This window comes from Dendrobates tinctorius, unplaced genomic scaffold (genome assembly GCF_039654945.1).
Source record: "Dendrobates tinctorius isolate UK_male_01 unplaced genomic scaffold, ASM3965494v1 ptg000059l, whole genome shotgun sequence".
NCBI lineage: Eukaryota > Metazoa > Chordata > Amphibia > Anura > Dendrobatidae > Dendrobates > Dendrobates tinctorius.
In genome coordinates this window covers 15,951,015-15,975,993 of record NW_027361727.1, presented here as the reverse complement: position 1 = coordinate 15,975,993, position 24,979 = coordinate 15,951,015, and the positions used below count along the sequence as shown (strand labels likewise).

General features: G+C 45.0%; 1 protein-coding gene and 1 long non-coding RNA gene across 7 annotated transcripts in view; one reads left to right on the top strand and one right to left on the bottom strand.

The window, feature by feature from the left end:
* LOC141092369 (uncharacterized) overlaps positions 1-24,979 on the bottom strand; it is a 198,384-nt gene that overhangs the window by 102,339 nt on the left and 71,066 nt on the right. For 4 of the 5 annotated variants that reach the window (XR_012232776.1, XR_012232775.1, XR_012232778.1 and 1 more), the window contains exon 4: positions 3,110-3,184. The exons of the other annotated variant lie outside the window; for it this stretch is intronic. This is a non-coding gene — a long non-coding RNA (uncharacterized lncRNA). The remainder of the gene's footprint in view (positions 1-3,109; positions 3,185-24,979) is intronic. 5 annotated transcript variants of the gene reach the window in all.
* LTBP3 (latent transforming growth factor beta binding protein 3) overlaps positions 1-24,979 on the top strand; it is a 103,770-nt gene that overhangs the window by 31,434 nt on the left and 47,357 nt on the right. For both annotated transcript variants that reach the window (XM_073578455.1, XM_073578454.1), the window contains exons 4-10: positions 5,759-5,864; positions 9,447-9,530; positions 17,988-18,110; positions 19,966-20,124; positions 20,222-20,446; positions 22,901-22,920; positions 24,038-24,104. In XM_073578455.1, coding sequence (XP_073434556.1) covers positions 5,759-5,864; positions 9,447-9,530; positions 17,988-18,110; positions 19,966-20,124; positions 20,222-20,446; positions 22,901-22,920; positions 24,038-24,104 — 784 coding nt within the window. The remainder of the gene's footprint in view (positions 1-5,758; positions 5,865-9,446; positions 9,531-17,987; positions 18,111-19,965; positions 20,125-20,221; positions 20,447-22,900; positions 22,921-24,037; positions 24,105-24,979) is intronic.

The following is a 24,979-nucleotide window of genomic DNA, read 5'->3' as shown; positions in this document are numbered from 1 at the left end:
AACATAACCCCACAGGAAACGCATGCGGCATAAAGGAACGTGTGCGTTCTTCCTTTCCCAGACATATTGCTGCTTAGGCTCAATCTATGAGAGTTGAGGGGAAAGGAGGAGGAGGATAACCCCCTATCGCACGTAGCGTGGCTCCAGGGATGGGGTCGCACTTACCCTGCTCCTGTGTCCCCCCGCGCTCCTGCCTCTGCCTCAGATGCGCTCCTTCACCTCTGGGTAGGCGGCGAGGTGCTCTCCTGGTTGCGGCCTACCCTATACTGAAGCCGGGGCCTCAATTTGTCTGGTGCCCGCCCTAGCCATGGGGGGCGGCGCCGGATATGACGTCACACCGGGGGCGGAACTTCCACCCACGGCCTAGGCCGAAGCCGCGGGCTAAATTACTCACCGCCCGCCCGCTATCCTGGCGATCCCGCCAGCACCTCCATGAACCGCTCTCCTCACCACATCCGTGGCCCTGATGAGCCACATGCAGGTAGCAGGGAGGGAGGGAAGGACGAGAGGAGGCGAGAAGGATGCGAGAAGGATAGGAGAAGGGGGGGGGGAGGGAGGGGAATTGTCACGGGGGCTTAGTTCAACTAAGGCTGAAATACCCGGGGCCCCTGTGGTGTCCCTTTTACTAGGGGAAACCCTGTCTGACCCTCAACCCAGGGTTTTTGCTGAAGGTGCAAATGCCTGAGCCTCCGACCTTTCCTTATCTCCTGCTCAGCCCTGCACTTAACCCTCCACCCTCCACCCAGTGAGGAGTCACACCACCAAAGCTCCCACACAAATAATGACAGACAGGGAGAACTTAAACTGCACTGCGCCGCACACACACAGGAATAAACAGTAATGTGAACAGGGAACAACTAAACACAAATATGGGAAGGAGAAAGGATAACGACGGATCATACGACACCAGATATGAATCTCTCTCTCTTGAACACCTCCACTCCAGACCGGAACCACTTGGTATGAAACACAAGCTATAATCGGCGACGCCCATATGCCAGTATGACTATTTAAAGACCGTGGGCGTGACTAACCTTCCAACCTGGTCTCCAGCAGGATTAACCCCCGAGAGCCTGAAGATTAAACCGGCGCCACTGAGGCTATAGTGGCTGGAGGTGGAACTACCTCTGCCTGCCGGATGCTGTGGTGTGAACAGCGTCCGACATGACAGGAATGGAGCCTGCCGGATTGCAGCCTTAGTCCCATAACCGGTCAGTTTTTGGCCGCACCGCTGACCTGGAGCCTCTCCCAAAACGCTGCCCAGGGCCTTCCCCAGCCATCCATACCTGCGACTCCAGCCACTAGGTAGAGGAAATTGGGTAATTCATTTGGACGGTGCAGGGACCCTAGCTCCGTCCGCCTTGCAGGGACGAGGAGGGACCGTCAGCCGCCATGCAGCACCGCCGTCTCGCGTTGGTGGAGCAGTGGGGGCCACACAGACTAGTCTTGTGCCTCTGTGCAAGCCCATGGTTTCAATACCTAGGGATGGACAGGGCTAAGTTTGTCATAATGTCCCACTGCGCGGGAAAGGATACGTGGAGGGACACTCACACGTGCTCGCCCGTTGATGGTTTGGGGAAATCGGATCCTTTCAATAGGATGCGTTGCCCCTGTCTTATCTTCATAAAATAAAAAATAAAAAATAGAAGTCTGGGGAAAAGTCCCAGATATGTCACTCGGTGCGGGAAAGGATACGCGGAGACGATACTCAACGCATGCTCGCCCGTTGATGGTTTAGGGAGATCGGACCCTTTCAATAGGATCCATCGCCCCTGTTTCATCTTCATAGTAACATAAAGAAAACAAACAAAAAAAAAATAGTCTGGAGAGATCCAGACTGTGTGTGCCTCTATAGGACACTAAGCAAAAAACTGATTTCCGCCCGTAATCGGGGCGAGGGTGTATGCGGCGGAGGAGGAGCTAACTCTTTTTTTGTATACTTAGTGTCAGCCTCCAGACGGCAGTAGCATACACCCACAGTACCTGTGTCCCCCCAATGAGACGAAGGAGAAAAGGTAGGAGAGTTGGCATGATACAAAGCACTAAGGGAGATTATACAGTACAGATTAGGCTAGGTGCAGATTTTATTTGCAGATTTTTTCGGTGCACAGGATCAATGCACCATTACATCTCAATTTGCATTCTGATCACTATTCATATCTTAATTTACAGTGCCTTAAAGTAATCAGCAGCTCTTCACCTTCATAGTGACATTGCGGAAGCCCAGCCATGTTCAGTGTCAGTGTGCACTGTCATCGCTGGCTACTGTCTGCAGCACAGTACTCAGCAGTGGCCATAGACAGGAACCAGCGATGAGAACGTTTGCTGACACTACAGGAGCCAAGTTGCACACTGCTCACACAGTGTCAGTGCACGCTCCTCTCGATGGCTCATGCTTGTAGCCACCACTCGATATTGTGCTGCAGACAGGAGCCAGTGATGAAAGTTCACACTGACACTGAGCACGGCTGGGCTCCTGCAGTGTCCATGTGGAGGTGCAAAGCCCTTGATTGACTTCAGGGTGGGTATACAAACACAGAGTTTATGCAGGTAAAATTTGCAAGAAATCATAACTTGTGAACTTAGCCTTTGATAACTGTCCGCTCAACACTTTTCACGCCAATAGTGACCTCTCCAAACCGCCATTCAGCTGAGCGTTCACTGGCTGCAGCAAGACAACAGACACCATGGAAGTGGTGGAGAGCCGCTGCTAGCCCTGGGACGGTAACATGCTCATTTTTGTTTTGTTTTTTATAATTATTTAATCATATAGCAGAAAGTTTTCTAAAACAAATCAACACCTTTAAGTTGTGCCTCTTTTTTAATCCTTGTAGACAAAAAAATACGATTTGTCAAGAATAATTCAGCATTCCTATACCATGGAGAGGTAAATGTAATCATGCTTCCCGCTCTATCCAATACATCCTGAATCAGGAAGAGGCCATAATGAAATTGTTCCAAATGGCAATTATGTGTTTCTTCAGTCTCATAAGGAACATGAAAACTTTGTCTTCAAGGATCACAAATATAAGTTTTTGAAAATGCATGTTTACTCCAGATAAGGGCAAATTATTTTATTAGAAAACGTTAGGATAGAAAAAATACTTACTGTGACTTGTTCTGATGCTACTGTCATGGCCATAAAATGCAGAGGGGTACAAAAGTTAATATCACCTGCTATCACCTGGAAATAAAAATTACAGAAAGATGGTTTAAGATATATATAAATGTGAGTGAATAGGCAAAGATGTTTTTAATATGCAGTGCCATAAGCACGTAGAAAACTTGTCCCAGGCTGATATTTGGAATTTTTTAATGGAAAATGGCATATTCTCATCTGTCCATGCAGAATGTAGAAGGGTTTCCAAAAATATTTTGCAGCATTTACAACTTTAATTGCCATGCTCAATCACATAAATTCAGATACTGCCATGTGAAACTTTTATGCATTAGCACAGGTGGTGCCAGCAGAGCGAACAGTCTCTCTGATGTGCATCATTTTCAGGTGTATACGCCTACTGGAGACAGACAGTAGACTGCATCTGGGTGTCCACCTCCAGTAGGCATATATGCCCGAAAATGATGCACGACAGAGCACGCATTCACTCTGCCGGCACCATTAGGGTGCTTTCGCGGTTTAGTTACACGCTCAGTGGCCCAATCGGGACATACATCCATATCCCTCACTTTGACGTGCATCATTTTCTAGCGTAAACGCTTACTGGAGGTGGCCACACAGACATTAGTAGACTGTGTCTGGGTGTCCATCTCCGGTAGGCGCACACGCATGAAAATGATGCACGACAGAGCACACATTTGTTCTGCTGGCACCTTTAGGGTGGTGTGCACACGTTGCTGATTCTGCTGCAGAATTTTCGGCGCAGATTTGACTGGTTTATCGGCAGATTTAGTGCGGATTAGCCCTGCGGTTTGACACCTGTCATGGAGCAGGTGCCAAACCGCTGCGGAATCCGCACAAAGAATTGACATGCTGCGGATTTAAATCAGCAGCTAATCCGTGCGTAAAATTCTGCAACGTGTGCACTGCGTTTTTCTTTTAACATATACTAAAATGGTACTGTACAACGCAGCAGAAATTGCTGCGGATCCGCAGGGCAGAATCCGCTGCGGATCCACAGCAGAATCCATGGCCCTGTCGGCACATATTCCCAAATCCCATTTTGTAGAGAGTTCGGATGCAATCCCCAATGAGACCCAAGAAAGGTTGCCTGAACATAATGTGACAGCATCCTTATATTCTATGGCGCATATGCCCGATTCCCTTTTTTCGGGGGGTGGGAGGGTAATTTGGACACAAGCCCGGACGGGACCCACCAATGTAAAGATAAGCTCAATGTGAAAGCACCTTTACATTTCTAGAAATTAAAGCTACATGCTGAAATCCATGTACTGTTCACCTGCAGTGTTAAACATTAGCCCTGAATGCTGCAGAATGTATGACATGCAGTATGTAACACCTCCCCGACAATTCACAGATGGCAGCAAACACTTACAATATGTGCATACAGAATGCTCTGTATGGATCTTGTGCAGAAGGACAAGAAGAAGTTATTCTATATGGTTTATGGAAAAGATAAAAAAAAAAAAAAAAAGGAAAATGAATAGCGGTTGCACGCCTTCACAGGTTCACTAAAATCCTATATCAATTTGTGATTCCACAAAAAAATGTGATTTTCTGCAAGCAAAACTACCGTAAGTCATGTTCTAGTTTGATCAGTGTTACTAACCAAAGTTGCTCCTTCAAGTGAAAAACAAAAACAACTCTTGGATGCCATTCATGTGTCATCTCAATGCTGTCCGATTTTTACTGTTTAGTTAAAAATCTATGGCTAGATTAATTTTTTATGGGTCTGCCAGAGATAGCCGACAGCCCATAGACAATAGATGAATGGAAGTTCATTCTATTAAGCCCCGTCACACACAAGTTTTGTGACGCAACAGCGATCTCACCAGTGAGATCACTGTGTGTGACACCTATCAGGGACCGGCCCCCCTGCCGGGTATCGCTGATCGTTGTGGAAAGCCCTGGACATTTTTATGATCGCTGGTCTCCCGCTGGCCAGCACGCATCGCTGCGTGTGGCAAGCGGGAGACCAGCGATCAGGTAACCAAGGTAAACAGCGGTTTTCTAAGTGCCACGCGCAGCTTAGAAACCCGCTGTTTACCTTGGTTACCAGCTCCCTGCACCAGCGCGCTGGTATCTAAGGTACACAGGGACGCGTGCGCTCGGCGTCGCTGGTGCTAATCGCTGGTGAAGCTGTCTGTTTGACAGCTCACCAGCGATCATGTAGCGACTCACCAGCGATCCTGACAAGTTGATATCGTTGTCGGGATCACTGGTGAGTCGCTATGTGTGATGGGGCCCTTATATTACAGAGCTCCCAATATCATAATCGGTGGGGGTCGCAGCAGTCGGCGCCAGCAGGGATTTGGAAGTTAACTCCTGTGCTGGTAAATAAAATATCATTGTTAGAGATAAGCTAAGGCGATGTTCAAAGTGCGGCGTTCAAACACGGACTTTCCCTGGAAGACTGTTGCAATGTTTGGACATCCGGGGGAAGTCCATTGCACAGAGACGGTGAGGGAAAGATTTTATTTCCATACCCTGAACAAAAGTTTGGGACATTGTTTTCTTTTTAATGGGGTTCGGGTTGTGGTTCAATAAATCTGTTCAACCCGAATAATTATGCATTGTATCCCAATTATCCTGTTGATTTAATACTTCCTTCTATTGCAGTGTGGCTCTAATCCTCTACCTGGACTAACAAAGGAAGAGGATTGTTGTGGCAGTGTGGGAACATCTTGGGGACACCACAAATGTAATAAGTGTCCTCAGTTTCCATGTGAGTATAAAGTAGAATTAAATAGTACCCCTATTTTTTAATGATCATGAATAAGACTTTCTAAAGTTGAAACGCGTTGATCTTCTCCTCTGGTATGTACAGGTATCTGCTGTCATCAAGAATTTTAAAGGAATTTTTCTATCCTTTTTGTAGTTGTCCAATAAAATTGTTTTACTTCAGCCGCTTCGCCTTGAGCTGGAATTTTTTCTTTATCTTTTAATGGGTCTATTTTTCATGTTCAACTGGACACATAATGCAATAGTGGCTGCAGAGTGGAAAAAAAAGTTTTTTGTTTTTTTTTTTAATTTCGCCTATTCGTTGCAAAGATGTTAGCAATCAAAATCTTTGGCACGCTATGAGTGAGCTTGACTTCCCATACAATGTGTATATCATCACAATGCGCCACCAATGCATTTGGCGCACAAGCAATGATGAAAGGTTTTCTGGTCACGTCTTTATAGGCGCATGCTCCAAATGTAAAAGGAGGAAGTTTGTGATGATGTATCCAAACTTTGGAATGTCAAATGAGCAAGGAATTGGGCAGCCAAGCGAGGCTATTCAGGAGAGACTCTTAAGTCGTTATTTCTTAGGCTGGAGTCACGCGAGCGTATAACACGGTGGAGTGCTATGTGATAAAGCATCACATAGCACTCGGACCAGTGTTATTCTATGAGGCAGGTCTGAGATTATGTTCTCATGCCGATTCGGCAGAAGAGAACAATCACAGCATGCTGCGCGAGTGCGCATGCATCCAAGAATTGGATCGCACTCACCCATACAAATCTATGGGTGATTGTGAAACATCGCACTGTACTTGGATGTGATATGACTGTAGTACGATTATACCATGGATGCTGGCAATGGAGGGGATGAAGAAATTATTTTGCCATCTCCTCCGCACCTGTCATGCGATTCTCTAATGCGAGAGGATCGGAGCAGTGAACTGACACTCGGCTCACGCTCACAGAAGAGTTTGAGTCGAGTGCCATTAGCCTATCGCATCGGATGCCATACGCTAACGTGTCCCCAGCCTTACTGTGATTTCTGTACTCTCCCTTAGACCTCGTTCACACGTTCAATATTTGATCAGTATTTAGCATCAGTACTTGTGAGACAAAATTAGGAGTGGGACAATCAGAGGAAAAATAATAGAAACATGCGCCCCATTTCTGCATTTATCACACACTCCTGGTTTTGGCTTACATATACTATTGTAAAATACTGAACGTGTGAATGTGGCCTGATAATCTCTTAGAACATCTTTAGGGAACCCAATGTAGTCGAGACACACAATAGGTAGTTAGCAGATGATTTTCATCTAGCTATAGAATAAAAAATAAAGTGCTTGATCCATTATTGCAGTTTTGCCAGTTTTTTTTTTGTCGTGAATACCTCTTATTTATGGAGTTTTTAATAGGCGGGAAATCCATGAAATGATTTGTGCTTTTATTAGGCTATGTGCACACGTTGCGGATTTGCCTGTGGAATTTTCTGTGCAGATTCTGCATCTCTTGGGAAAAAACAGTTAAAAATCCGTGCATTAAAAAAAATTAATTGTGATGTCATTTCCTTGTCCAACCTCTTCTTTACATACTTCATTGAAGAATAATGTTTACACACACAGACTGACATGCTACGGAAAATAAAACTCTGCAAATCCGCGCGTATTTTTCCGCAGCATGTGCACACCAATTCTCAATTTCCCACTGACTTACATTGGTTGGGCACTACACTGAGGATTTGATGCAATTCCATGCGTCCAAAAACGCTACGGAAACAAATCAAAATCAGCAACGTGTGCACACAGCCTTAAAGTCGTCATTCTTATTTTTTTTACACCAGTGTGGTTTTTCCAGATGTTTTAAACTGATTCATCAAATGCCACTTTGCTAAATTTTGTGCACATGTACTTCAGTCCCCACTGGAGTGATTTTATGTACGTTATTTTGGAGGAATTTGTAAAATGTGCAACGTTTGGCACCACAGAGTCTCAAAACGGATCGAAGACAGAAAAAAGCATTATTTATTTTGTGAAAAATTCAAGAATCAAGTTGAAAATTTTGGAGCAAAAAAAAAAAGAAGACATTGAGAACGAACACACACACACACATAAACACAAAAGGACGACTGTTGGAGTAGCCACAAACCACCAATCAAGTATTCTAAAATAACAATTTATTTAGAAATATTAAAAATAACCATTATATACATCAAGGTCTTAAAAAGGAGGAAGTAGGGGAAAAACATCAATTTCCAATAGTGTGCACAGGTACCAACATAAACCACATGAAAATCAGTCTTTGTAAACAGTCACTACAATATTGCATCAAGGTGACCACACACTAGAAATTAAGCTGAAAGCGGTATATACTGTTTAGTATAAAATGTGTTGCTTACACATGAAATGGAAGGATAGATAAGTCAACCACGGAGCCGCGACGCGCGTTTCGCGTAATTGCTTTCTCACCGGGAAGATATATTAAAACGGTTCCAGACACTACACTTGATAACCATTTATTCGAAGTGACTTATAGGTAGAGCCTAACTTTAGATGTGGCCCTAATGGATTCATAACAGAGACCTACTTTATGAATTGTTAGTTCCCATGCTCAGACTATCAAATGATGAATATGAAATGTTACATACCACAAAAGCAGAGTAAAAATGCACTTTCCTATTGTAGAGAGGCCAAACTAAGGGAATCAGTTCTTACAATTATAATTAGAAGCAGATGCAATACAGATGAACACAGCCAACATGTAATTTACATGATTATCCTGAAAATGCACATTATGCAACATGATGGAGCTGAAGTATTGAATCAGGATCCCAGATAAAAGAAATATAACACTTGTGAATATTACATACATTTTACGTAGAATATCATTATCTTACTCCATACGTAAACACAATTCAGACCTAAAGCACCATAATCTTAAAAACCTTTAATAAACCAAAAACTATAAATTAAAAAAAAAACTTTTAAAAATGGTCAATAATAACAAATTATTTCACTTTAGGAATATATTTCTTGGTCAGAGACTGTAAAGCAGACGTACTCTAGATGAGCTGCCAAGGAAAGGCTGATACCACATAATGCCTCGGGGATCAGCTCAGGATATTAGAATGCAGCTTGTATCTGAACTGCAGTAAAGTTACTATTTTGTCTCGTACACACTTTTTCCTTTTTTTTTTTGCTCTTTCTTTCCAGCTTTGACCTTATTGGATTCTCTATTTTAATGTTGTTACAGGCAACTGTTAAACGAAAGTATAGTAGAGTTGAGTATATAAAAAAAAAAAAAAAGTTCCTGAAAATCGAGAACCATGAAGAAAAAAGGTTCAAGAAGACTTTGGCCGAGTAGAGCAGTAGAGCGCAGATCACTTTCTCTGCTTATACACATCCCTTCCTCCATCCCCTCCCTTTCTTTTTTTCTCACTTCTCTCAGAATTTGGATTCAGATTTTCCAGAGCTGTTGGAAGTAAAATGCATCAGACAATAGCAAGGGGGATGGAAGGGTGAATGAGGTGTTTTTAACTATTTATGCATAATGTATATAACTCTTTTTTTTGCTTTTTTTATAGATTCTGGCACACAGAAAACTGCACCATTCCTTGGTTCAGACTGTCTACAGGGCTATAAAAGACTCAACAGCACTCACTGCCAGGGTAAATATCACATAACCAGTGCCTGCAGTGTACTGAATATACCAGCCAGTGTCCACTATATGGTGGAATATATGAACACATTATTGATATATGACCATTATATGTCATTTGTAGTGAACTCCCTATACTTACAGAAACTAGATTCTAGTATGAAGTAACAAATATACACTGGCGCTTCCTAGTGTGGAAAAGTTGGATATATATATAAGGTAACCGCTGCTGGTATATATATTGGGTCTGTGCACACCCAAAAGAACAAACAATAGGCAATAAAACGAAATACCTGCGCTGGTTAACTATATCCAAATATAGTAATACTAGACAAATCCCTTTAAGGAACAAAAGAGCATAAATGAAGAATCAAAAATCAAATGCAGCATGTAATAACCTTGATAGATATGTATAATAAGAGCCACCAATTAGGTGAATGTGAGTTAATGTGCCACTTACTTTATATTAGTTGTAGAGCTGCAAATGGATCCAGCGTGTGCCGCATGGAGTGACGGCTGTATCGCGATAATGGGAGCAGAGACGCGACACCAAGGAGGCGTCCCTCCTATAGATGGTGGTGTATACGCGTCTCTGGGAGTAACAGCCGCTGGATGTAAAAAACAATGGCGGCGCACTCCGGCCAAGAGGCGCCGCCGGCGTACAGCGGCTGAAGCGAGGGCGGGGAGGTCAGGTGACATCACCGGAGGGAAAGGATGGGAGCGCGTGCAGGCCAAAATAGTTGCCAATGCGTTTCTAAGGTCTACGGACCTTCTTCATCAGGGCTATCAAGCCCTGCTGCATCCATCCTTATATATGGCATAAACCACACCTCCCCCCACCTGTCAGCATAAAAACCTATCACACTACGGTGATTGCTTCACAAACTGCTAACTTCAGTATGGGACCAAATACAACAAAAACAACTGTCATACAAAATTGAGAACATAAGAAAATTAAAAATTCAGACTGTCTACAGGGCTATAAAAGACTCAACAGCACTCACTGCCAGGGTAAATATCACATAACCAGTGCCTGCAGTGTACTGAATATACCAGCCAGTGTCCACTATATACTGGAATATATGAACACATTATTGATATACAGTATGTCCATTATATGTCATTTGTAGTGAACTCCCTATACTTACAGAAACTAGATTCTAGTATGACTGTTTATAGTTAAATGACTTTCTTGGTTTCAAAAAGTTTCTCTGTTGAAATGTACAGCCTCAATTCCAAAATAAAAGTTGGGAAACTGCATAAAATGTAAAAAACAAACAATTATTTGGAAATCTCTTGTAGCTATATTTTATTTACAGTACAGTATAGGACGCAGATCAGAGGTTGAAAGTTAAACATTTTACTCTGTCGCCTAATTGGGGGACACAGAACCTTGGGTGTTATGCTGCTGTCCACTAGGAGGCGACACTATGTATAATCTGAAAAAAGATTAACTTTGGCTCCTCCTCTGCAGTATACACCCCTGGACGGCGTCAGCCTTCTCCAGTTTTTGCTTAGTGTCGCAAGGAGGCACACCTTTTTTCTTCCGTTTTTTTCCTTTTTTCACGGAAATACAGATGAAGAAAAGTGGGTCTCCAGCGAGACTCCCGGCATGGCTCCCTCCTCGGTCCCCTATTAGGGGTACCCGGTTGAGGTTGAGGTGGTTTTTTTCCCCATGTCGCTCCCTCCCCAGTCCCTCGGGTCCTGGTTCGAGGTCGAGACCCCCCTCCTTCCCCAACACCCTTAAGGGGTCTGGGTTGAGGTCGAGGCGAGGATGAAGACCCCCTGACGGTGACAGACGCACCCTCCCTAATCCCCCGCAGGGGGTATTAGGTTGAGACGCCTCAGGTAGGGTCGGAGATCAGGCAGCATTCCGCAGCTTCCAGGGACCCCAGGCCGGCTGAGGGATCCTGTGGGGGCCGGGGGAGGGTGCGGACTGGATGGCACAGCAGAAACAGGGCTTTTGCTGCGTCCCTGTCTCTGCAGCAGCAGCGGCTCCATAGCCCTTCAGGGGCCCCCCATACAAAAACCGCTACCCCTGCTACCCCCACCGCTATCCAGTCGACCGTTCTGGGGGGGTCTGGTACAAATCCGCCCCCCCCCCCCGGACTACCGCGCCGCTCTGGAGCCCTCCTGGGCATCAGGCTTCAAATTTAGACCGCGGCTTCGGCCTAGCTGAAGCCGCCGCCTTTTCCCCGCCCCCCGGCCCGCCCCCCGGCTGACCAAAATGACACACTGGAGTGTCATAGAAGGGGCGGATTGAGGCAGAAAGGGCGCGTTTTTACACAGCCCAGCGCGCCCTTTTCAGCTCTCCGCCCCCTCCTCCCTCTCCTCAGAGCCCCGGTGGCCATTTTTTCTGGATGAGATCCAGGAGAGAAGCATCACAGCGGTCTCCGGGGGGCACAGAACTTGGATCTGTCGGCGCTGGACCTAGGGGCACACCGGTGGGGTAAGCTCACAGCTGGGTTCTCATTACTCAGCTGTGAATCTATACTTCCTATAAGGCTTTCTGTGGGTTCCCTCTGCGTAGCCACCCCTGTACGATCCCTTATAGCCAGCCTCTGTGCACTATGCCGGGCTCAAGGAAGAGAACCAGGCAGGAATGTTTCTATGCATTCTGCACAGCCTGCAAAGCCACGCTCCCTAGTGGCAGCACGTATCCGCACTGCCGGGTCTGCATCCAGAACTCTGGGTCAGAACCCCAGGGAGTCCCTACTGACGCTTCAGTGTCACAGGCCACGCCGGAATGGGCAACTCAGATGTCTCAGTCTATGTCACAGTCCATAGACAACCTAACTGCTACATTGCTGCAAGCTCTGCAGAGTCGGACCCCGGCTATGGACGGTACACAGCAAACGGACAGCTTGTCTCAGGAACATGCTGCTTCTGACTCTCACAGACGTAAGCGGACTCACAGGTCTCGATCACCTGAGTCACACTATAGCACAAGGTCGTTCCCCTCTAGGGAGAGACAGCGTCATTCCAGGTCTCCTGGGAAGTCCCCTGCCACAGACAGACAGTGCAATTTACCACAGGGATCCCCCACCACAGAAGACCCCCGCCCCAGGTCGCCCTCCAGGGATCACCTTAGTGAGGCACAGGATTCGGAGGGCATCTGTGACTCCGACTCAGATAATGAAACGGTCAGGTCCGTGGTACCTTCTCCCCCTAGCAATACAGCGCTAGTTGAGGACATAATTTCTTCTATTCATCGGGTGCTAAAAATTCCAGAGTCGCCCCCGGAAGTCCCAAAACATAGGATTTGCTTCGAAAGTGTTCAAAAACCACCTAAGGTCTTCCCTAATCACGATGAGTTTGAGAAAATACTTTCCCACAGGAAGACACCAAACAATGGGCAGATCCACCTGAAGTGGACCCTCCGGTTTCTAGGCTAGCAGCGCAGACTTTACTCTCTCTGCCGGATAGCTCAACCCTCAGGGACGCAGCAGACCGGCAAGTAGAACGCATGGCTCGTTCTATTTTCGAAGCGGCAGGCGCCTCTCTGGGCCCTGCGTTTGCTTCAGTTTGGGCAGCCAAGGCCATCCTAGCTTGGGCCAAAAGACTACAGGAGGGTCTTCAGGCTTCAAATCCTGAACTCTCGGACCAAGCGGTCCAGATGGCAGTGGTAGCAGACTACATGATTCATGCAGCCCTGGATTCCGCCAGAGGTGTAGCGGGAATAGCATCAAACGCCATCACGATCCGACGCATCCTCTGGCTGCGAGAATGGAAAGCGGATGCGGCCTCAAAGAAGTCCCTCACGCGACTTCCGTATTCTACTGGTAGACTTTTCGGCGAAAAGTTGGACACCATGATAGCCAATGCCACCGGGGGTAAGAGTACCTCTCTCCCTCAACTAAAACCGAAACGCACGTTCAAACGAAGAAACCAGACGCGATTCCGATCCTTTCGGAATTCCTCGGGCTGGTCCGTTTCGCGCCCAGTGCAAAACCGCAACCGTTCTCCACGCAGAGACAACCCACGGACGCAGCAGCGACCGGACAGGGCTTGGCAGTCGAAAGCAGGCCAAGCGAAACCCAAGGGAGGAAAACCTCAGAACTTCACTTCATCATGACTCGAGACCTCCGGAAGACACCCCACCAGTAGGCGGCCGACTTTTACTCTTTCAGCAAGTCTGGCTGCCTATTACAGAAGACAGGTGGGTCAGGGAAATAGTGTCTTCCGGATACAAGATAGAGTTCACTTCCGTTCCACCGAACCGGTTCTTCCTTTCTGTTCCTCCAACACCACCAGAAAAGGCTCGTGTCTTCCACCAAGCGGTTTCCTCTCTCCTTCAATCAGGAGTTGTGGTGCCGGTTCCCGCGAACGAGAGATTCCGAGGATTCTACTCAAATTTGTTTGTAGTCCCCAAGAAAGGAGGCGGCGTCCGACCCATACTGGACCTAAAACAGCTCAACAATTACGTATGGGTCCGTCATTTCCGCATGGAGTCCCTCCGGTCCATCGTTGCATCCATGGAGCAGGGAGAATTCCTCGCCTCCATAGACATACAGGATGCGTATCTCCACATACCAATTGCTCCCGCCCACCAAAGGTTTCTCAGGTTCGCGGTCAACCAAAACCACTACCAGTTTGTCGCCCTTCCGTTCGGACTCGCCACGGCTCCAAGAACGTTCACCAAAGTCATGGCGGCCACCATGGACGTCCTGCACTCAAGAGGCATTCTAGTCGTCCCGTACCTGGACGACCTCCTCGTCAAGTCTCCCACTTTCAAAGACTGCGAGGTCAGTGTCTCAATCACTCTAGACACTCTGAGTCGCCTGGGATGGCTAGTCAACCTACAGAAATCGTCGACCATCCCAACTCGGACTCTAACATTCCTGGGAATGGTATTCGACACCACCAGGGGCCTGGTGCTCCTTCCCAAGGACAAGACACTGGCCATCCGTCTGGGAGTTCGCACACTCCTTCGCAGTCCTCCTCGATCTCTCCGGTTTGCCATGAGAATCCTCGGCAGGATGGCAGCAGCAATAGAGGCAGTGCCATTTGCCCAGTTTCACCTCAGGGTCCTTCAGCTAGCCATACTCAGATCTTGGGACAGGAACCCCTTCTCCCTCGACAGGGAGTTCAGGTTGACGTCATCGACCAGGAGGTCCCTGCACTGGTGGCTCAAACCAACCTCGCTTACACGAGGGAAGCCATTCCTCTCAGGACAATGGAAGATCCTGACTACCGATGCAAGCCTGACAGGCTGGGGGGCGGTACACCTACATCACAGGGCAAGTGGTCACCGAGGGAAGTGACATTGCCCATCAATGTTCTGGAAATCAGGGCCATTCTCTTGGCACTGAGAGCCTTTCATCACTTGCTTGCAGCCTCGCACATACGGATACAGTCGGACAATGCCACGGCTGTGGCATACGTGAATCACCAAGGCGGGACCCGCAGCGCCCAGGCAATGAGAGAAGTGGCTCATATCCTCCGCTGGGCGGAAGACACAAGGTCGGTTCTTTCTGCGGTACACATTCCGGGTGTAGAAAACTGGGAAGCCGACTTCCTCAGCAGGCAAGGAATGGACTCGGGGGAGTGGTCTCTCCATCCCGAGATTTTTTACCAGATCTGTCAACGATGGGGAACCCCGGATGTGGACCTAATGGCATCCCATCTCAATGCCAAGGTTCCCAATTTCATGGCCAGGACACACGACCCGCGGTCGCTCGGAGCGGATGCCCTGGTCCAGGACTGGTCCCAGTTCCGACTCCTGTACATTTTTCCACCCCTCCCCCTAATAGCCAGGGTCGTGAGGAAGGTCAAGCAAGAGGGAGTTCCGACCATCCTCATCGCGCCAGACTGGCCCAGACGTACTTGGTACGCCGACATCGTCCAACTTACGGCAGACGCCCCCTGGCGTCTACCCGACCGCCACGACCTTCTGTCTCAAGGTCCGTTCTTCCACCAGAATTCAGGGGCCCTCAATTTGACGGCATGGCCCTTGAAACCTGGATTCTAACCCAGGCAGGTTTTTCACCGGCAGTCATTGCAACTATGATCAGGGCAAGGAAGCCTGCCTCTGCCAAGCTCTATTATCGTACCTGGAGAGCCTTCTTTTCTTGGTGCGAATCTCATGGACAAGTCCCACTCCCTTATTACCTCCCGAAGGTACTAGGTTTTCTTCAATCGGGCCTAGATGCCAAGCTATCCTTAAGTTCGCTTAAGAGTCAGGTGTCGGCGCTTTCAGTCCTTTTTCAAAAGCGCATTGCTATTAAACCGCAAGTAAGGACTTTCATCCAGGGAGTTTCCCGATTGGTTTCTCCCTACAAACGTCCGATGGATACGTGGGACCTCAATCTGGTCCTGACAGCATTGCAAGCTCCACCCTTCGAACCTCTTAGAGAAGTTCCACTCTCCATTCTGTCTCAGAAAGTGGTTTTTCTAGTGGCTATCACCTCGTTACGCAGAGTGTCGGAATTGTCAGCACTTTCCTGCAGACGACCTTTCCTAGCCTTTCACCAGGACAAGGTGGTTCTCCGCACGGTACCATCCTTCCTTCCGAAGGTTGTGTCCAACTTTCACCTTAACGAAGAGATTTCACTGCCTTCCCTTTGCCCGGTTCCGGTACATAGAGTGGAGAAGGCTCTGCATACGCTTGACCTAGTCAGGGCATTGCGGATTTACGTGTCCAGGACTGCACCTTTCCGGAAATCCGATTCCCTCTTCATTCTTACGGAAGGTAGTCGCAAGGGGTTGCCGGCTTCCAAGGCTACCCTTGCCAGGTGGATCAAGTCCACCATACATGAGGCCTACCGACTTAACAGTTCCCCTCTTCCGGCCGGTATCACGGCACATTCTACACGGGCAGTAGGGGCCTCCTGGGCCATTCGGCATCAGGCTTCGGCACAACAAGTGTGCAAGGCGGCCACTTGGACTAGCCTACACACGTTTACGAAACACTACAGTGTTCATACCCAGTCCTCAGCGGATGCGAGCCTGGGTAGACTGGTTCTGCAGGCGGCAGTACCCCAAGTCTAGGGGACTGTCGGCACAATATTCGTCCACTGCTTCCCACCCAGGGACTGCTTTGGGACGTCCCAAGGTTCTGTGTCCCCCAATTAGGCGACAGAGTAAAGGAGATTTTTGTGTACTCACCGTAAAATCTCTTTCTCTTAGCCTTTAATTGGGGGACACAGCTCCCACCCTGTTGCCCTTACGGGCTGTTGTTTCCTGTTGAGTTCTCATATTGTTCTTGAGCTCGTACATAGTAGCCTTCTTACAGGCATGGTTATGTTATTTGGTTACGTTCCTCCTTATGCTTTGGCACAAAACTGGAGAAGGCTGACGCCGTCCAGGGGTGTATACTGCAGAGGAGGAGCCAAAGTTAATCTTTTTTCAGATTATGCATAGTGTCGCCTCCTAGTGGACAGCAGCATAACACCCAAGGTTCTGTGTCCCCCAATTAAAGGCTAAGAGAAAGAGATTTTACGGTGAGTACACAAAAATCTCCTTTTCATTTAATTAAAAAAAAAAGAAAAACTTGTTTAGAAATTGATAACAACAAAACAGCTAAAAAAAAAAGTTGGGACTGGGTTAACAAAAAGTTGTAAAAGAAATTAAAAAAACAGATAAAGGATCAATTTTCAACTGAGTCACATGACAGTCAAGAAAAAGAGCATGTTGGACAGGCAGAGTCTCTCAGAAGCAAAGGTGGTCAGAGCTTCACCAATCTGTGAGCAACTGCCTAGAAAATTTGTGGAACAATTTCAGAAAAGTGTCCTTCCCCAGAATTCAACAATAAATGTATACCGGACTCCTATATTAATAAATACCCCAGACCATAGACAATAAACTAAGTGATCTCAGACTTGGCTCTCCAAGACCTAGCTGGCCAAATACAGACACCAGGACATGCTATTAGAGTCCGTAATACATGACTGGCACTTACTGTGTGACATACCTTTATGCTTCCATGATTGAGAGTCTAAAATGCCAGAAGTTAGCCAGACCTCTTTGGTGCAAAGTGATCACAGACGCCAAAAATATATTAATTTATAGCATGTAATAACATTTGAAGGGGTTGTCCTGGACTTTAATATTGATGGTCTAGCCTTAGCATAGGTCATTAATATCTGATTGATGGAGGTGCATAACCCAAGACGATTAGCTATTCCCGATGTAGGCTGCAAAGCAGAACTCCATTGATTGCACAGTGGCTTTGGCTAGGTACTGCACATACGCCAACTATTCAAATCAATAGGGGGCGGATGTGCAGTACCCGGCTGCGGGCACTATTCGGTTGATGGAGCTGTGCAGCTCTGCAACTTAAAAGTTCTGTCTGACACCGGCAACAACTGATTGGTGGGGGTAGAGGTTGGCGCACCCCCACAGATCAGACATTGACGACCTATCCTAAGAATAGGCCATCAAAGTTAAAGTCTTGGTCAACGCCTTTTAATGTATTGAAATATTTGAGTACATTAAACCACGAACAAATAATCTGCTCTTCTGTCAGATATAAATGAGTGCAGCATCCAAGGTGTATGCCAAAATGGAGAGTGCCTGAATACGCAAGGAAGCTTCAGATGTGCGTGCAAACATGGATATGTCTTCATCACTTCTCAGATGCGTTGTACACGTAAGTGTCCCAAAATGTACCCTGGATGACAACATATTTATAGAAGATTTTTGGAAATTCAACTTGTGGTATACATGTGGAATTTTGATCGCTTTTTATTCAACTTGAACAAGGTGATCAAAAATAGCAATACTGTCATTGTTAAATGTATTTATTTATTTTTTTACCATGTGAGCTACAGAATGAGATTTTATTAGTATGGTCATTACATTACAGATGCCAACTACATATTTTATATTTTTATATTTTTCCCAATGATAAAGTATTTGACAAAAACAAGAATTGCTTTTTTTTTTTCTTAAAATTTGTACTTTTTTCTAAAATACATTTTTCATTTTTTTGTTTTGATCCACCAGAGTACATGAAAATGTAATGTTCTATTTGCAATACTTATGTATTGCAGTGAATTGTCCTTCTAATCTTTACACTGACAGGCAGCCTTTAAGACTTTGGTAAAGCCTTTTAGATTTCTGAAGTTGACAGTCCCAGAGGCCATTGTTAGGCCTCCGACTGCCTTTGCAACCGTATGTCAAAAACTTAAATGATGGAGTCGCTATTGACCTCAGCATTTCACTGCTTGGACAACCCCTTCTCATTCTTCATGTTTAACTTGTTAAAAGAAAAAACACCTATACTCACCTTGGGTCCGACTCTGCTCCAGCGGTGTCGGCACTTGTGTTCTGAACTGCCTAGTACTCAAATGAAGTTATGAGGTTGTTACATCATGTGAGATCTTCGGCCAATCAGCGCTGGTGTAAATGTCCCCGCCTTCGGACAAATCAAATATCAAAAGGAAGTCAGAGAGCAGCTGCAGCCCCGACTTCCTGTTGATATTCAGGACATCTGAAGGTGGGGACAGTGACATCAGCGCTGATTGGCCGAAGGGCTCAGATGACGTAATAACCTCACTAGAGCTCCGGGAAACACTACTGTCACAGCATCGGCAGCGGAGGAGAGTATAGGTATTTTTATTTTAACGGTGCCAAACATGAAGAATGAGAAGGAGTTGTCCAAGTAGTAGACAACATCTTTATGGGGTTACATATCCAGGTTCTCTTTGTATCATACATATAAGTCAGTGTATGAGTATTCTTTCTTGAGTATATACAGTTTTGCTCAAAAGTTTACATACCCCGGCAGAATTTTTGCTTTCTTGGCTTTTTTCAGAGAATATGAATGATAACACCAAAACTTTTTCTCCACTCATGGTTAGTGGTTGGGTGAAGCCATTTATTGTCAAACTACTGTGTTTTCTCTTTCAAAATCATAATGACAACCCAAAACATCTAAATGACCCAATCAAAAGTTCACACACCCCATTTCTTAATACCATGTATTGCTCCCTCTGATATCAATGACAGCTTGAAGTCTTTTGTGGTAATTGTGGAAGAGGTTCTTTATTTTCTTAGATGGTAAAGCTGCCCACTTGTCTTGGCAAAAAGCTATTAAATTCGTAACTTAGACATTGCATACTCTATGTCAGTTCGAACAGAGGAGAAGGGAACTTCCTTGGTCAACACTCAAATTCCGGTTTCTTGGACGCCTCTTGCAACTACTAGGCCCCCATGACACAATATGCGACAGCCCCATGCCTGGTGACTAGACTTCACTTGATGTCACAGAGTTAGAAGCCTAGTAATCGTAAGAGGCACCAAGCATGCCGATATTACAGTGTCAGCCAAGAAAGTTTGCACTATTAGGGTGGGGTGAATTTTTTTTGCTTTCACTTGAGCAACAGCCCTAAAACCTAATCTCTGCTGCAACTTTAAACAATGTATGGACGTCATCTGTGGAATACTAGACTGAAAAGGCGACTTAATTCCTATATACCACACTAACAATTATTTCATCTCAGAGGAAAAATCAGATGTGAAGAGTCTGTGCTACAGGCTTATAGGCCAAGAAGGACAATGTCAGCACCCAATTTCCATTAGGATGACTCAACAACTGTGCTGCTGTAGTGTTGGAAAAGCTTGGGGTCCTCAATGTGAAGCATGTCCTTCTGAAGGAACAGGTAGGCATGGGCAAATAACTTACATAAAAAAACCCTGCAATCATTGAAAGTGACCATTAGGTATTGTTCTAATTCCTCCTAATTGTTTTCTTTGCAGCATCTTTTGCTGAGATCTGCCCAGCTGGAAAAGGGTATCACATCTTTAGCACTCATCAAACTTTTATGATTCATGGTCAAAGTGAAATCACCCTGCAGTTACAGCCAGATTTAGGGGATCAGCAGGCTATTCCTCCAAGAATACCTGACGTGGTTCCACCTCCAAATATCCCTGAATTTCCTCCACCTCACAGGATACCAGAGTTTGATTCTAATGAAGGGCAACGTGAGTCTTTATCACATTTTCTAATTTCTAACAACAAATGGCCATATTTTAAAAAGAAAGGCTAATGCCAAGGATCTTAGAGAAATAAATTTTGTAGAAGATCCCAACATTATATTTCTCCGCCATGTTCTATATTCTAGATGTAGTTACAGAAAAGGTGTCAATGCAATATTTACTCCATCAGAGTTTATCTTTGTTTAAAAAGGCTGATTACTATGCCATAAATGTGAAATACGTTGTGTATGTATGTGTGTAGGAAAAAAAGAGCTTTTCTCATTGTTCGTCTCTTACTATTCAAAATAGTAGAATGTAACCGGAATCAAAACACAAATTCCGAGTCTATTGCTCTCCTCTACATCATTCCTATAAGGTCAATTTCACAAGTCTATGAAACACAAACACTTTTTGGATCAGAAGACCAGGCCTGACCACCGGGTGTCCTGACCTAAGCTAACGAGCCCTCTGTTTTTCATGGCGTGTAAAGCCAGCCTAAGGACACTACTAGGGGCAGCTACTAGCCAAAATCATAAGCATAGCCAATTTTACACAATTTTTCCAAGTTAAAATTGAGATATTACCTTCAAGGTAATGAAGGCTGAACTGTCTGGACACTCAGATTTATGTAATTAAACTAACAAAAAACAAGTACAGATATCAATAGATATACAGTCAATCTATTAGAAAACGAGGTGAATAATTGATAGTCAAGTCTGGGCTTCAAACTGATTTCAATCAAGATCCCAGAACATGAATGACTGAAAAAAATCTATTTAACAGAAAAGAACTGTCCATAAAAAGTTTAAAGGGTAACAGTACTTTCAGTTATTTTTACATAAATCAATAATACATGAGAATTTAAATAAAACTTTGTCATATATCTAAGTATGTGCACACGATCAGAAATGGCTCAGTATTTGTTCAGGATTTGACGCAGGTGAAATTGCACCAAATCTGCATCTGAGGTCACCTCCTTTTTTTTTTTTCTTACATACGTTTTTAATGCATTTACCACATCTAATGAAAGTGTATGGGTAATTTATGCAGCGGAGACAGAGAGTCTCCGCTACATAAATTGGCATGCTGCGGTCTGGAAAGACGCGCCGCATGTCCGGCTCCGCAGGTAAGCCGCGGGCGCCAGTGCACGCATAGTGGGCATGGGATTTCTTGAAATCCCATCCACTATGCTGTAACATCTGGCAGCTGCGGGTTGGACACAGCGTCCAACCCACAGCATTTATTGACCGTGGGAACATACCCTTATCCTTCCCCACTTATGAGCCACTTCTTACCTTCCTCCTGAGCTCATCATCCACTGTGATATCATATGATAATTGTTCATACTCTATGGAGACGTGAGGAGCAGAGTGCGGAAACAAGCAGAGGGAAGAGACATACAGATTGTGCTGAACTTTCTAACGAGTGATTTTCATCACATTGGAGTTATTTTTAGGGTTATACAGTCAATGTATAACACGGATGATGATCGCAGTGAATGAACTGGCCGGCGGCTCTCCTGACCAGAGCATGACAGCATGTATTTCTATGCAGCTGTCACGCTTGGGTCAGGAGAGCCGCCTGCCAGTTCGTGCACTGCCTTGCATTTGTCGTCCTTGTTATACGACCGTCTGATTGCGCACAAAGTTCAGTACTGCTGTACAAGGTCATCCATACTGCTGCTGCTTTTCTTTGCACACTAAAAAGGAGTAAAGTGTAGGAATCCATCTTTGATTAGCACTGATTAGCTGCAGTGATCATGTGACATAATGTCACGTGCTCCTCGGGAGAGTCAGTACCGACAGCTGGAACGGCGCCAAGCACTGCAAATGAGTGTAAGTGTGATCATTTTACTTGGGGGGAGGAATAGGGATTTCAGAAGGGGTTCAACCCCGTTAAATTTTTATTGACAAATGTATCAAGTTTATGCATAGGCTCAATATTTAGTGTTGCGGCTTATTTTTAAAGATTTTTTTTAATTTGTCCTGGCATGAAGGATGCCTTCTGTGTGCTGTACATACTTAACTAATCAATGAGTAGGAGAAGCTAAGACATTTTTTCTTCATATGAGAAAAACAGATGCAACAAGGTTTGTAAAAGTTGACACGTGTACCAAAAATGGGTCCAGGACACAAAAACACATACAGACCTATGGAAAAAATATGTGACACCAGCCTAATAGGTAGGACAAGCTTCAAAATTGTTTCTTTTGCATACAAGAAAAATAGATGCCACACCGATGGGAAAAATGGACACAGAATCCCCAAAAAATTCAACTGAAAATCTAAATTAAATAAACACTGATCAAAATAAATCTGTTTTTCCCATATGCAAAAAAAATGGATGTGTGAATGAGGCCTTGTGCTAATTTATCAAGGTGAATTCTATGTATCCTACAAAGTTTTGTATCTTCAGCACTCTTTTGTCCCTGATTAAATGTATATATCTTTTATGTTCTAGGTGAAGTAACGGAATCTATGGTAAGTATTTGTTTTTACTTTTCAGTGATAATGATGATGAACATTAAAATAGGACTACAAGTCAATTTATCAATGAGGTTTGTGGAAACTTCTGATTCCCTGATATTTACCAGCCAAAATGATTCCATAGTAAGGACTCGCTCACATTGCCGGAAAACACGGCAGAGATAGCACTCGGACCAATGTTATATTATGGGGCAGCGCAGATCTGCGATGATTTTTTCGCATGCCGATTTGGCATAAGAAAACAATCACAGCACGCTGTGGGTGCAGCCGATGATCAGATAACGCGCACCCATACAAGTCTATGAGTGCGTGTGAAATATCGGACTGAACTCGAATGTTGTCTGATGCACGCTCACAGAGACAATGGAGAAGATGGAGAAATTAAGTTCTCCATCTTTTCCACAGCTGTGCTGCGATTCTCTCATGCGAAAGAATTGGATCAAACTAAGATGACACTTGGATCAATCTTTGATCCAAGTGACATAAGCATAATCGGCCCAATTCTCTCATCTAAGGCTGAAGAAAAAAAGACATTCATCTAGTTCAATATATTATTGATTGATCCAAAGGGAGGCAAATGAGCTGTATAAATTAGTTGTCCATTTACACCCCCCCACCCAAAAAAAAAAAATACTTTCTGAATCTGTACATATCAGCCCATCGGAGTAAATTAATGGATCTAGTGTTCAGCAAAATGATTTGGAGGACATGTCAGAAGTCTGGAGTGACATGTGTCGTTCTGCAATGACGATGTCAAGCAGGGCCTACTAATCTGTAGAGGTGCTGGGAATGCCGACACATAGGAGGAATTTTGAAGGACTTTCCTCCGGCGGGCAAGGACTACCGGCGAGGCCATTGCACTAGGGTCCTGAAAATGATTTTGCTATTGGACCATGTCGGAGGAATGCTTCTTTATGTCTGTGTCCAGGTATCGTCCATACTGTTACCCGTGAGTGTATTATGTATACTAAGCATAAATACTTTTAAAGTGGTGACATAATTTCCCTATAACCTTCAAAAGCAAAATATGTCCAGACCCGAAAGCAAGTGTGTACTATAGCAGGATATTGTATATCTTTAGTTATTTGTCACTTATCTGTTCATATTCCAGCTTCCAGTATTCATCCCAAACCTAGAAGAAACTATGTCTTTGCCATCCCTTATTCCACCAAAACCTGGTAATAAAACTATTTGAATATACTGTATATTTCCAGTTATTTTTTCAAAGTTTCCCAAAAGAAATGTACAACAATAAATTATATTTATCAACACAATTGAGCAATTTTTCTTTATTGAGAAATTGCATTGAAAAATAATTACATTTTTTGCAGTAGTAAAATTAGGAATCAGATGTTCCAAAGTGAGAATGATATCGTCAAAATCCGATTCACATTTTTGTGGTTGAAAACTGTATGTATACGGTATTCCTATACGTTACTCAAAAACAACAATTGGGTGGTCCATAGGGTTCATGCACACGGCGTCATTTTGAGAAACCATCTGAAAGGGTGCCAAAAAAGCGCCCCATGAAATGAACGTAATGCACAGCAATGTCAAAGCGACATTGTTCTGCACATGTTCAGTCTTATTCTCCTTCTTTTAACCACTTCAGTGTTCAGAAAAACGACTGCCAGTGTGTTCCTAAAGTGGATTCGCCTGAGAAAATTCACTGGCTGTGCTGACATCTAAAAGATGCCATGTGCACAACGCCTAATGCAGGTTTTAGGAACAAAAGCCAAGAGTGGATCCAAGGAGAAGAGACGTAAAGTCTTCCATTACTTTTCTCATAGCCTTTGAATTCACTTCTGACCAAAATGCAGAGTAAATTAGGTATTCTGAATCTACTAGTCTTTCTATAAGGCCGGAATCACACTACCATGTGTGATGTGAGAAACTCACACGCGTCTCTCTCATCAACACCCGACGCTGCCGCCGGCACGCAGGACCGGAGCTGCGGCTGCATAGAAATACATGGTAGTGTGATCCCGGCCTTAGGCTCAGTCTCGCAGCATTCTGTTCTTTTAGACTTTTTTCACATTTGTTTTTATTACAG